Source organism: Boleophthalmus pectinirostris, unplaced genomic scaffold (genome assembly GCF_026225935.1).
Source record: "Boleophthalmus pectinirostris isolate CB_2022bp ecotype Guang Dong unplaced genomic scaffold, ASM2622593v1 HiC_scaffold_17, whole genome shotgun sequence".
NCBI lineage: Eukaryota > Metazoa > Chordata > Actinopteri > Gobiiformes > Gobiidae > Boleophthalmus > Boleophthalmus pectinirostris.
The window spans coordinates 35,816,061-35,830,331 of NW_026571115.1; the positions used below are offsets into that span (position 1 = coordinate 35,816,061).

The following is a 14,271-nucleotide window of genomic DNA, read 5'->3' on the forward strand; positions in this document are numbered from 1 at the left end:
TTTAGTCCTGGTTTAGTCCTGTTTCAGTCCTGGTTCAGTCCTGGTTAGTCCTGGTTTAGTCCTGGTTCAGTCCTGGTTCAGTCCTGGTTCAGTCCTGGTTCAGTTCCTGGTTTAGTCCTGGTTCAGTCCTGTTTAGTCCTGGTTTAGTCCTGGTTTAGTCCTGGTTCAGTCTTGGTTCAGTCCTTGGTTCAGTCTGGTTCTGGTTAGTCCTGGTTTAGTCCTGGTTTTAGTCCTGGTTTAGTCCTGGTTCAGTTCCTGGTTCAGTCTTGTTAGTCCTGGTTAGTCCTGGTTTAGTCCTGGTTTAGTCCTGGTTCAGTCTCTGGTTCAGTCCTGGTTCAGTCCTGGTTTAGTCCTGGTTAGTCCTGGTTCAGTCCTTTCAGTCCTGGTTTAGTCCTGGTTTTGTCCTGGGTTTAGTCCTGGTTCAGTTTCTGGTTCAGTCCGGTTCAGTCCTGGTTCAGTCCTGGTTAGTCCTGGTTTAGTCCTGTTCAGTCTCTGGTTAGTCCTGGTTAGTCCTGGTTTAGTCCTGGTTTCAGTCCTGGTTCAGTCCTGGTTCAGTCCTGGTTCAGTCCTGTTCAGTTTTAGTCCTGGTTCAGTCCTGGTTCAGTCCTGGTCAGTCTGGTTTAGTCCTGGTTTCCTGGTTTTAGTCCTTCAGTTCAGTCCTGGTTCAGTCCTGGTTTAGTCCTGGTTCAGTCCTGGTTTAGTCCTGGTTCAGTCCTGGTTTAGTACTGGTTCAGTCCTGGTTTAGTCCTGGTTCAGTCCATATACATCGCAAAAGTTCAGCATCTTCGAAGTTCTTTTGGTGAGAGTGACTTAAAAATGCTGCAATAGTCGTGTAATATTTTACATTTTAAATACAGTAATACTGTAATGTAAGGAATTACTTTGAAATGACAGAAACAAGTCTTAAATAACACGTTTTAAAGTGACTTCCCCAACAGTGTCTGTTGTACTGCATAATGTTGTAGAGTTCTGATGGCTGTGACAAAGTTCAGTAAGAAACAGACATAAATATTAATAATCTTCATAAGTTAAAGTTGTACAGGCCGTTGAAGTTTGTTTTTAGGTTCTTTTTTCAGACCTGAGAGTTTGTTTTCATCCTGACAGTTTGTTCTGCGCCCTGTGCTCTTCTTCAGACTCTCGTGATGTTGGTGGTTTCAGATTTGCGTTTTTAAGACCCAAAAACGTCGTCTCCGTCTAAACCAGTGGTACCAAACTCCGATTCACAAAGGGCCAAAATAAAAAAAACTGGGACTAAGTCGGGGGCCAAACTAAATATTTAGTATTCTGCCTGTTTTCTCTTCTTTCGAGATCTGTAATGTTAAACCTTTTCTGATTAAAATAAATGCTTAATAATAGTTTTGCTTAAACATTGAATCCAGAACAAACAAAATATAAAATAAAACCAAAATTTGAAATAAATAATGTCTCTATAGCCCATCTGTAGGGGACAGGCCAGCTCTAATACATATATTTGATATGATATCACGGGCCAAATTTGGCCCCAGAGCCTGAGTTTGACATGTCTGGTCTAAACGAAAGGCACTTCTGATAAAATATTTTCTTGTTTTTACCCGCAAGTGTTCTTGTGTAAACAGGCCCTTGGTCTGAAAAAATAACCTAATAATGACAAAAATGACCAGAAGACCAATTGAACCTCCTTGGACTGGGCCCGGGGTCTCCGACCTGTAGCTCAGGAGCCATCGGTAACTCTCCAACCTCTTCCAAGTCGCTCACCATGTGATTTCTGAATATATGTATTGTACTGAATAAGTAAAATTGGATTAATAAAATGCCTTTTACATTGTGCATTGATGCCCTGACTTTGTGCACTAATAAATGGATAACGGTTTACATTTTATAGGAATCGATCGGTACCCCAAGGCTCGCCCTCTTTCTCATAGGCTGCGTTCAGACTGCACCCTTTTGGCCCCTATGTTCCTGTATCTGATCTTTTAATGTCAGTCTGAACCACACAGATCCAATTTTTTCAAATGTGACCCAGGACACTTGGATATGTGCTCCTGAAACTGATACATATCTGATCTTTTGACATACGACTTCAGTGTGAACGGCCAAAGTGCATTCATCCACCTACACGTTATCAACAAGACACAAACGTCACTATTCTGCACTGAAGTAGGCGAAAATTGTTAATGAACTCCATGTCACTGAAGTGAAGCACATCACCACTCACCACTCTTGGCTCCGTCTCCACATCCACACGTTCCTTTCAACGGACTGAACCACAAAACACCACGACCAAAAACCTCGTCCTTCTCCTTCTCAATCTCCTCCTTAAAACAAGTAAGTTGTTCATGTTCTGGCTCCGGTACGAGAGGAACTTTAAAATCTCCAGGTGCTCGATGCTGCGTCCATGTTTGGACAACTTCCGTAAACACAGAGACGCTCGCTTTGGTTGACGTCGTCGTGTCTCCAGTGTCACATGCGGGACACTTTTGGACCGTTTAATGTTCACACTGGAGTCACATACAGTCGGCTTAAATTGGAAATGTGAACGACCTCGCAAAAACATCGGATTTCACTAAAAAATCGGAATTGAGCGTTAAACCCTGCAGTCTGAACACAGCCATAATCGTCTCAATTTCTTGTGACTAAAACTCGTAGCTCTGTGGCATTTTCGTTTTGTAAAAGTGTCTCGCTGGAGAAAAAAGGTTGGAGACCCTGGACTAGACCATTGAAGCTATAAACATGTATTTCCTCAGTAAACGATGTGCTGTAAGTGTTTGTGTGTAACTATCGCTCCTCTGCTCAGGACCCGTTCGGGGAGAAGCGCGGCCGTTTCGACTACCAGGGCCTGCTGTCCCGCCTGGGCGCCACCCACCGCCGCGTCAGGGACAAGATGCTGTCGGAGGAGGTGCCCAACGACGACGACTCGGACTCTGACAGCACGTCCAGCGGCACGGACCCAGACAGCCAGGGCAGCACCCAGCCCTGAGCCTGTCCCCGAGCCCCCCGAGACAGGGGCCGCACCTGACACCCACACGCCCAGGGACTTGAACGCAGGGACCCGGGACCTGCCTGGGACCTGCCTGGGACGTGGCGCCGGGTGAACTTGTGTTTTTTTTGTGTGGCAAACCAGCTGTACTTCGGTGTTCAGACGAGACTGAGAAACCAGAGATTTCTACACGAATTAAAACGACTTGAATTCATAAAAGTTTCCTTAATTCGAGAAGTTTTAGCTTTTTTATTTCGTTACGATTTGTAGACTTTTTTGATTACTTTCAACTTACTGGTTCCAACGTTTTATTCCCTGTTTTTGTTTCAAGGTAAATAATCTGTTCATGGGTTAAGTTAACACTGATCGTTTTGTTTTTTTTCTTTGAAGCTTGAAAAAATCTGTTCAAATCAGTCAACTGAAAATAGTAAAAGGCGAGTAATAGTTTATTTGATTATTAAAGTTTTGACAAGAAAATGTCATTAGAATTTTATTGACCAAAGCGTTTAAAAAAAAAAAAAAAAGTGCTGTATTTTTCGGATTATAAAGCAGATTAAGTGAAACAAACGGACGACACTTGAGATTTTCTACGAGGACGACTCAAATATACACTGAGTAATAATGTGTTTAATGCATCTTTGACACATTTGTTTACGTTTTACAGAAAAAAAAAACTTAAAACCACATGACTCATTTGCATAAACTATAAGCTCTGAAAAAAACAACAACAGTTCTTTCCTTGTGTCGCTGATGTGGTTCAGCTTCTGTCGGACTAAAGGACATGACTCAGTGGAATTATATGTGTGCTTTCTGGTTTAGACCTGGTTTAGACCTGAAATAGACCTGATTATAGTCCTGGTTTAGTCCTGGTTTAGACCTGATACATTTCTATTTTATCCCAAGTTGAGTCCTGGTTTAGACATTAAATAGACCTAATTTAGTCCTGGTTCAGTCCTGGTTTAGACCTGGTTTAGTCCTGGTTTAGCCCAAATTTAGACTGAGGTTAGACTTGGGTTAGACCTGGTTTAGACCTGGTTTAGACCTGAAATAAACCTTATATCGTCCTGGTTTAGTCCTGGTTTAGACCTGGTTTAGTCCTGGTTTAGACCTGGGTTAGACCTGGGTTAGACCTGGTTTAGACTTGGTTTAGACCTGAAATAGACCTTTTAGACCTGCTTTAGACCTGATATAGTCCTGGTTCAGACCTGGGTTAGACCTTGTTTAGTCCTGCTTTAGACCTGCTTTAGACCTGATATAGTCCTGGTTCAGACCTGGGTTAGACCTTGTTTAGTCCTGGTTTAGACCTAGTTTAGAGGTGAAATAGACCTGAACTTGTCCTTGTTTAAACGTAATATAGTTCTGTTTTATCCCAAGTTTAGTCCTGGTTTAGCCCTAGTTTTGACCTGGTTTAGACCTGATATAGTCCTGGGTTAGAGCTGAAATAGACTTAGTTTGGTCCTGGTTTAGACCTGGTTTAACCCTGTCGGACAAAAGAACACGACTCAGTGGAACATGAGTGTTCTTTCTGCGACAAGGCAGCAGCCGTAATTCTCCGACATTCCATCAAGCAGAGCGGCTTCGTAGTTTACCAAAGTCGTACTAAAACATTTTGACAGATTTTTTTGAGCGCCGTGTTCCACAGAAAATCAGTTTGAGGTCAGTAACACAACCAGAATTAAAACATAAGAGTTGATTTTTGAGTGCCGTTATAGTCCGAAAAATATGGTAGTTTATTTGATCATTAAAGTTTGACGAGAAAAAAAAAGTATTAAAACTTGAGACATACTAAGTTTCGTTAAAATGACTCCGATTAAGAACAACATTTTGAATTCAAGTCTTTTAAACTGGTGTAGTGTTTTGTTTTTTTTTCTTTTTTACCGTGAGCGGTTTAACCATTAGCCAAGCGTCCGGTTCAGATCCGGCGGGACATCGGAGCGTTCCCGGGAAACATCCTGTTTACCGTGTCCTCCGCTCGGACGTCCTTATGCAGCAGACCTCATCGGCATCAGCAGCAGCAGCAGCAGCAGCACCCGGTCCTCCTCTGTCGCGCCCCGGGTCGTCCTCTCGCGCCTCGGGCCTCCGGTTCTTCCGTCGGAGGATTTCCCGCGGGCCTTTTCCACACGTTCCCGCTCGGCTCGTCACCCCGGAGCTCGCAGTTTTTTACCACAAACGTTTCGCGCCGCTTCGAAACGATCCGTGCCAATACTAAACTCTGATGTCGATGGTTTACTGGCTCAAACAAAAACACTCCAGGCTCAAGAACTTTTAGGATTAACGGCATTAGCATTATTAGCGTCATTAGCATTATTAGCGTCATTAGCATTAGCAGTCATTAGCTTCCCATCGTTTGTTTCGTTTATTCGTCACGTTACACAAAATTTCAAACTTTAAAACTGGGACTCACTTTGGTCGGGACGTTGGTATGAATAAAATTGTGGAAAAAGCGTGAAACTTTGTCCCGTCAAGTCACGTGTGGGTCAGAGTTTAATCAGAGACAAAATACTGAAGAGGACAAACAAATACAGTTTATGCTCCTCTGATTTAGTCCTGGTTTAGTCTTGGTTTAGCCCTACTTTAAACCTGGTTTAGACCTGGTTTAGAAATGAAATAGCCCTATTATGTCCCAAATTTAGTCCTGGTTTAGACCTGAAATAAACCTGGTTTAGTCCTGGTTTAGACTTGGTTTAAACCTGGTTTAGTCCTGGTTTAGCCTTAATTTTGTCCTGGTTTAGTCATGGTTTAGCCCTAATTTTGTCCTGATTTAGACCTGGTTTAGTCCTGGTTTAGCCCTAGGATTAGACCCGGTTTAGATCTGGTTTAGACCTGAAATAGACCTGAAATAGTTCTATTTTAGACCTAAAATAGTCCTGGTTTAGCCCTAGTTTAGACCTGGTTTAGTTTAGTCCTGGTTTAGTCCTGGTGTAGACTTGGTTTAGACCTAGGATTAGTCCTGGTTTAGCCCTGGTTTAGAAATGAAATGGCCCTATTTTATCCCAAGTTTAGTCCTGGTTTAGTCCTGGTTTAGTCCTGGTTTAGTCCTGGTTTAGTCCTGGTTTAGTTCAAATTGTTCAAAAGTAAGGACATCTTGAACATTTCTTGTATCAAAACTGAGACTGTCCCGAGTAAAACAGGGACGTCTGTTCATTTTGATCTTTTAGCATCGTTTATCTTCCCATTTTTATTCTTGTTTTCTTTTATTCACTAATTTTACTCAAACCTCACACTAAAACATCTAAAACTAAAAACTCTAAAGCTAAAAACATCACAGAGAACAGAAACAAACTGAAGCTAGCAACGCCATTAGCATCCTTTTGTTGTCGTTCGCGTTCATTAGCACTAGCGCTCGTTAGCTTAGCTTTTAGTGTCGCGTATTCCCGCAGTTTTGAGTTTTCAGTTTCGAGCTCAAACTGATTTATTTTTTCTAGCTTTACTTTCTTAATTAAAACACGTCAGAGTAAAACACAAACACGTTAGCGCCCCCTGCGGTTCTAAAGACGCCGTTCTTTTGTTCGTAGCCGTTCCGGGGTGAGCCGTGCCGAGTCGGGACTGTGGAAAAGAGCCGTTCTGACCTGCTGGACTTTTTCGTTTCATTCATGTGGGAGTGAAAAGTTTTGGGAGTTAAGTTATCGGGAAATGTTAGAAGGAAAGAAGAGATAAAGAACATATCGGTTTGGTTTGTTTTAACTCGTAAATATGTCGGAGGTTTCCCGGGTTTCAGACGATCACAGTGAGGCATTTTAAGTTTTTTTTTTTTTGTTTGTTTGGGGTTTTTTTTTGTCTAAAAGAATTGGTAACAAATCAGCTCTGTTCACACTTACGTCGCAAACCAGAAAGACGTTTAGAAAAATGTGATGACAACTTCCCGCGGGTTCTCTTTTTTATAGTAATTCTGACTAAATCTATGCAAGCTTCAAAAAAATCTGTAAAATTTCTTGCAAAGAGTCTGTTTGGTTGGGGAAAAAAGTAAAATTTTCAGTTTTTGTACAAAATTTAACAAAATTTTGACACGAACAGTTTTGAGAAAGAAAATGGGATATGGAGCAATTAATTGATTGTCACATAATAATCAAAGGAAATATTGTTTAAAAAAATAATAATAATAAAATATATAAAAATTTAGTAAACATTTGAAAAAAAAAAGGAAATTTTTTTCAAACCAGCTGTAGAAATTGTACTGAGCAAAAATGTCCACATCTTGATTCACAAAAAATCTGTAAAATTGATTTCAAAGAAGAAAATTTTTAAAAAAATATTTCATAGTTGTTTTTTTTTTGTTTTTTTCATTAAATATAAAAAAAAAAATTTGAGAATGAAAATGGCATATGGGGCAATTAATCATAATATTATAATAATAATCAAGAAAATATTGTTTAAAAATAATTATAATAAAATAATAATAAAGAAGGAAATACATTAAATAAATAAAGTTTTATGAATCGTTTTTCAGTTAAAAAAATATCTGATGTGTATTTTAGTTCATATATTGTTTATGCCAGGTTTCACTCTCAAAATTTTGTAAACATTTGAAAAAAAAAAAAATCATGAAAATATTACTTTTTTAACCAGCTGTTGAAATTTTCCCGCACAAAAATGTCCAAAGGCATTTTTTTAAAATTTGTCGATTTGACCCATTTTGTAAAACTGAACCCGGGAAACCTCCAAACTGAGTCTTTCTAGTCACACTTTTAGTTTTTTGTTTTTTTTACACATTGTTTTCCTTCGAGTCGGGCCGGTCACATTACCGCTTCTGCGAGTGGAATGTCACGAGTCGAAAACCTGCTTGGACGGTTTCTCGACTCCTGAGAAAAATATTAATTGTTCTGTTTGTTTGTGTCTAGTTGAAATTTCCGTGGGTAGAATTTGCGGTGGTGGATTTGAGCGCGGACACTTAAAGTTCCCGTGTTGCGCCGTTTTCTGATCTGATCTGAAGTCGTTTCCTCGTCATAAACAAACCTGGAGTTGTGTTTTGTTTTGTTTCAGTCACATGTTTAACACAAACACACCTGCAGATTTAGACTGAGCTCTTCACTCACACTAAAAATACTCTGTTCCACCTCGTGATGTCATGCGGAAATACAGGAAGTGCTGTGTTTTTTTTTTTGACTCTATACACTCCTTCATATTTAAGTTTGGGAATTTCCGATCTCCACTGAACGTCACGAGGTGGAACAGAGCGTTTTGAGCTTTGCTAATAATAAAGGGTTACGCAAAAGTCCGTGTGTCATTCGTTCATTTGTTTTTCAAAATAAAATCAAAAATAAGAAAAAGGAAAAAACTACTATTTTCTTCATTATTTGTCTCCAAAACCAAAATGAAAAAAACAGATAATGATTCATTTGTGTTTAAGTGAAAAATGGAAAAAAAAACGGATAACGGACTAAACCAGGACTAACCAGGACTAAACCAGGACTACACCAGGACTAAACCAGGACTGAACCAGGACTAAACCAGGACTGAACCAGGACTGAACCAGGACTACAACCAGGACTACACCAGGACTGAACCAGGACTACACCAGGACTAAACCAGGACTACACCAGGACTGAACCAGGACTGAACCAGGACTAAACCAGGACTGAACCAGGACTGAACCAGGATTACACAAGGACTAAACAGGACTGAACCAGGACTAAACCAGGACTGAACCAGGACTGAACCAGGACTGAACCAGGACTAAACCAGGACTAAACCAGGACTGAACCAGGACTGAACACAGGAACACAGGACTAAAACAGGACTGAACCAGGACTGAACCAGGACTGAACCAGGACTGAACCAGGACTGAACCAGGACTGAACCAGGACTGAACCAGGACTGAACCAGGACTAAACCAGGACTACACAAGGACTAAAACAGGACTGAGACCAAGACCTTTTTAAGATCTGGTTTAGTTCTGGTTTAAATCTGGTTTAGTCCATGTGTAGTAGTGTTTTAGTCCTGGGAACAGTCCTGGTTCAGTCTTGGTCTCAGTTCTGGTCTCACTTTCGATCTGGTCCTGGTCCTGGTCCCGATCTCAGTCCTAGTCTCAGTCCCTGTCGGGTCCGGGTCTCAGTCCTGATTTGGTTCTGGTCCTGGTCTGATCCTGGTCCTAGTTCCGGTCTCAGTCCCCGTCAAAGTCCTGGTCTCAGTCCTGATCTGGTCCTGGTCTGGTCCCAGTCTCAGTCCTGATCACCCAACAGTCTCGACACTCAGTACTGTTTTTAGTCCTGGTTCAGTCCGGCTTTGCTGTCACGGAAACGGGAAACGGTCGTTATCCGTCTTTTTCCATTTTTCGAAACAATTCCAAACTGAAAAAAAAAAACAAATCATTATGTGTTTTTTCATTTAGGTTTTGGAGACAAATAATGAAGAAAATAGTTCTGTTTTTCATTTTCTTATTTTTGATTTTATTTTGAAAAAAACAAATGAACGAACGACAGAGAGATTCTCAAACGTGCGTGAATGAAACAAAACTCAACTCCAGTTCTGTTTTTGAGGCGATCACGACTTTAGAACTCGTCTTAAATCTCCCTTTGAGTCCGTTTTGTGTCATATCGGACTTTTTAAAACCACGTGCGACTCTTGTGGCTCGTGGTTTGTACAGTTTTTTTCTAAAGGGCTCCTCTGAACTGTGCCGTGAATGTCGGGTCGGGTCGGGTCGTTGGTCTTCGTGGTCTTGCGTTTGTCCGGACTTTTCTCCGGACCGGTCCGAACCGTCGTGGCCGCTCAAACTCCAGGGCATTCCTTCTTTTCCGGTGGTGGACGTGTCGATGTGTGTGTGGCTCTGGACACGCGTCAGGTGTCCGGACGTGGTACTGTACAGAGATTCTGTCGCCGCAGAATAAAATGTTGTTCAGTCCAAAACTCCTGTGTTTGATTGTGTTTTTATTACAGCTGGGGATCGGTAAACAAGCAGCCGATACGATACACACCTCGATACAGTGAGCTGTCGATTCGATACGATACTCACCTCGATACAGTGCTCTTCCGATTCAATACGATACACATCTCGATACAGTGAGCTTTCGATTCGATACGATACACACCTTGATACAGTGAGCTTTCGATTCGATACAGTGTGCTTTTGATTTGATACGATACACACCTCGATACAGTGCTCATTCGATACGATACACATCTCGATACAGTGCTCTTTCTATTCAATACGATACACACCTCGATACAGTGAGCTTTCGATTCGATACGATACACACCTCGATACAGTGAGCTTTCGATTCGATACGATACACATCTCGATACAGTGCTCTTTCGATTCGATACGATACACATCTCGATACAGTGCTCTTTCGATTCGATACGATACACACCTCGATACAGTGAGCTTTCGATTCGATACGATACACACCTCGATACAGTGAGCTTTCGATTCGATACGATACACACCTCGATACAGTGAGCTTTCGATTCGATACGATACACACCTCGATACAGTGAGCTTTCGATTTGATATGATACAACCCTCGATACAGTGAGCTTTCGATTCGATACAGTGAGCTTTCGATTCGATACAGTGAGCTTTCGATTCGATACGATACACATCTCGATACAGTGCTCATTCGATACGATACACATCTCGATACAGTGCTCTTTCGATTCAATACAATACACACCGATACAGTGAGCTTTCGATTCGATACGATACACACCTCGATACAGTGAGCTTTCGATTCGATACGATACACACCTCGATACAGTGAGCTTTCGATTTGATATAATACACATCTTGATACAGTGCTCTTTCGATTCGATACAGCGAGATTTCGATTCGATATGATATACACACCTCGATACAGTGAGCTGTCGATTCGATACACACCTCGATACATTATGCTTTCGATACGCACCTCGATACTGTGAGCTTTCAATTCGATACGATACAACCCTTGAAACAGTGCACTTTCGATTCGATACAGTGAGCTTTCGATTCGATACAGTGAGCTTTTGATTCGATACGATACAAACCTCGATACAGTGAGCTTTCGATTCAATACAGTGAGCTTTCGATTTGATACGATACACACCTCGATACAGTGCTCTTTCGATTCGATACGATATATTTCAAATCAATTCGATACAGTTCAATAAAAATAAAGTCTAAATCACGTCTTGTGCAGATTTAATATGAAACACAAACATTTTTGTATTTCCATCCATCTTCTTCCTCTTATCCGGGTCGAGTCGTGGGGGCAACAGTCTGAGCAGAGACTCCCAGACTTCCTCCACCCCAGACACTTCCTCCAGCTCCTCCAGGTGTTCCCAGTCCAGAGACACAGTCCCTCCAGCGTGTCCCGAGTCTTCCCCAGGACCTCCTCCCGGTGGGACATGTCCAGAAGAGGTGTCAGAACAGACGTCCTCCCCTCAGCTGCTCCTCTCCTCGTGGAGGAGCAGTGGCTCTACTCTGAGCTGTCAGGAATCAGAATACACTAGACCAGGAGTGTCCACATCTCTAAACACAGACAAAGCAGAGGGTCGATCGAGGCCGTAGACTGATGCTCAATACAATGAATAATTGAAATATGTGCATGTTTAACATGTTAGAATGAGCCGTCAGTCTTTATTCATGCAAAGATCCTTAAAACCAAACACTAAATATTACATATGAGCTTTATCAAGGTAGATTTACAAAAAACTTGCAATAAAAAAATATTTTTTATTGATGTAAGGTAATTTGGGCCAATTCACCTGGAAGTCTGAGTGCTAAGAAAAATCTGTCTGAGGGCCACATTTGGCCCCCGGGCCATAGTTTGGACATGCCTGCACTACACTGACTGCAAGAACCCGGAAGTGCAAGTTCGGGCACCAGCCAATCAGTGAAGAGACAGACATTCAGTGTTGTCAACGATTCCCAAGATCGAGGATTTAAAACCAGAACAAAGAGAATGTTTGGTGAATTTTATCAAAGGGAAAGACGTTATTGTCCTTCTTCCTACGGGATTTGAGGCATTACATACGACACGACCAAACAGAACCCACCGACTGTCGAGCGAACGAATCCCGATGCTGCGAGGTCAAATGGTTTCCATGAAGTGAAACCGTCTGATGAATCAGACCCAAATAAATCTGTGTTTGTCACGATGTGCGTTTGGTTTGGTAAATGTGCAGAGGCTCAATATCACTGTGAAACCTGTGAGAGAATGTAACTCCAGTTTGGAATTTGAAAAAAAAAACTCCCCACTTTCTTCACTTTGAGGCAGTTTTCTGTAAAGTGTCAGAAGAAGTGGGATTAATGAAGAGCTTCTCAAACTGTGGGTGAGCGTCCAAAAAGGTGCACAGACTGTTTCAGAGCAGAACAGTTTATTTGTCTTAAGCTTAAATTAACATTTATCAGATCAAATGGAGATAGATTTATAAAAACATTGATATAAATGGACCCAAATAACTGTAAAATACAAATAAATGTAGAAAATGACAAAAATGGTCTTGATGGGCCGTGGTCCTCAGAGGCCTTGTTCTTGTCTTGGTCTCAGGACCCTGTGGTCTTGGACGGGTCTTGGTTTCACTCGTCCTGGTGAATCTAGACACGACCTGGTCTCATTAACCCTGAATAGAGACGCCCCAGTTTGCAAAAACACAAAACAAAACAAAAACTCTCACCTTTTTCACCCCCGACCCGTTTTCATTTCTGTAAAACACAGTTAAGATAATAATTTTTAAAATGGCAAAACTCATCTAATATACACAAATAAATGACAAATAAAAAATGAAGAAAACACATTTATTTAGTTGAAATAATCTTCAGAATATTAGGGAGGATATTCTTGTGTAAAATGCACCAAACTTGTACAATTCCTTTTCTCTTATTCCTGTTTTTCAACTTTTCTTCACAAACTGAGTCTTGATTGGTCATTTATCTTTAAAAGTATTACAGTTTTTATTCCACCACATTAAATAAACATTAAAAAAATCACCCAAACTTGTTGAAATCTTTACATGAATCTCTCACACGGCTGTTCACAAATGGAAAACATAAAACGTGTGGAGTTACCTCGAGTCGAGCTGAACCTTCATGAAATACAGTGCAGGTTTAAGGGAAATCCACTAGATGGCGCATTTGAACCGAGTAAAATGTTCAGTCTGTTTCCTCCTGATCCACAGTGATGCAGAAAATACATTTCACTGAGGGTTTTTTAAAAGAAAGAGTTACTACAATCAGTGTGAACACGTGTCTCCAGAGTCTTCACCTGCAGACAGAGACACGTCCAAGTTTGTCTCAGTCTCAGTTCATGTTCAGAACCTCCAGAATTCTGTCCCTGAGCTGCAGAGGCTGCACTAGCACTGGCTCAAGAGATCAGGAAAAGAGTTGGATCATATTTCATTACAGCTGGACAATGTGCAGAGGCAAAATATCACTGTAAAACCTGTAAGAGAAAGTGACTGTAAATGTTAAGAACTTGAAAAAAAAACAAAACACATTATTGACTCTGAAACAGCACAGAGCGGAACAGTTTGGTTTTAGTTATTTTAAGGTAAACACAAATGGAAATAGATCGATAAAAACATTGAGATATTTGTGACTGTAAAATACAAATACATGTGGAAAATGACAAAGATGGTCTCAGTTTGGGCTCGATGGGCCGTGGTTTTGGTCTTGTTTCAGTCTCGACCTTTAAAAGTCTCGGTCTTGTCTCTGTCTTTACTTTTAAAAGTCTCGGTCTTGTCTCTGTCTTTACCTTTAAAAGTCTCGGTCTTGTCTCTGTCTCGACCTTTAAAAGTCTCGGTCTTGTCTCTGTCTTTACTTTTAAAAGTCTCTGTCTTGTCTCTGTCTTTACTTTTAAAAGTCTCGGTCTTGTCTCAGTCTTGACTTTTAAAAGTCTCGGTCTTGTCTCTGTCTTTACTTTTAAAAGTCTCGGTCTTGTCTCAGTCTTGACTTTTAAAAGTCTCGGTCTTGTCTCGGTCTCGATTTTTAAAAGTCTCTGTCTTGTCTCTGTCTTTACTTTTAAAAGTCTCGGTCTTGTCTCAGTCTTGACTTTTAAAAGTCTCGGTCTTGTTTTGTCTCGTCCTTTTAAAAGTCTCGGTCTTGTCTCTGTCTTGACTTTTAAAAGTCTCGGTCTTGTCTCTGTCTTTACTTTTAAAAGTCTCGGTCTTGTCTCTGTCTTTACTTTTAAAAGTCTCGGTCTTGTCTCTGTCTTTACTTTTAAAAGTCTCGGTTTTGTCTCAGTCTCGACCCTCTGAGGTCTTGGTCTTGTCCTGGTCTCTGGACCCTGTGGTCTCAGTCTGGTCTTGGTCTCATTTAATCCGGTCTTGACAACAACACTAGTAAAATTTGCATTTGATCTGAACTTCTGGGGACAGAGTTTGGTCAAGTTTATGAAGAA

At 41.0% G+C, this 14,271-nt stretch overlaps 1 protein-coding gene across 1 annotated transcript in view; it reads left to right on the forward strand.

Moving 5' to 3' along the window:
• Positions 1 to 4,804, forward strand: part of ube2z (ubiquitin-conjugating enzyme E2Z) — a 38,663-nt gene extending 33,859 nt beyond the window's left edge. Inside the window, exon 7 of the mRNA XM_020922573.2 lies at positions 2,774 to 4,804. Within this exon, the coding sequence (XP_020778232.2) occupies positions 2,774 to 2,956 (183 nt within the window). The 3' untranslated portion in view covers positions 2,957 to 4,804. The remainder of the gene's footprint in view (positions 1 to 2,773) is intronic.
• The last annotated feature ends 9,467 nt before the right edge of the window (positions 4,805 to 14,271 follow it).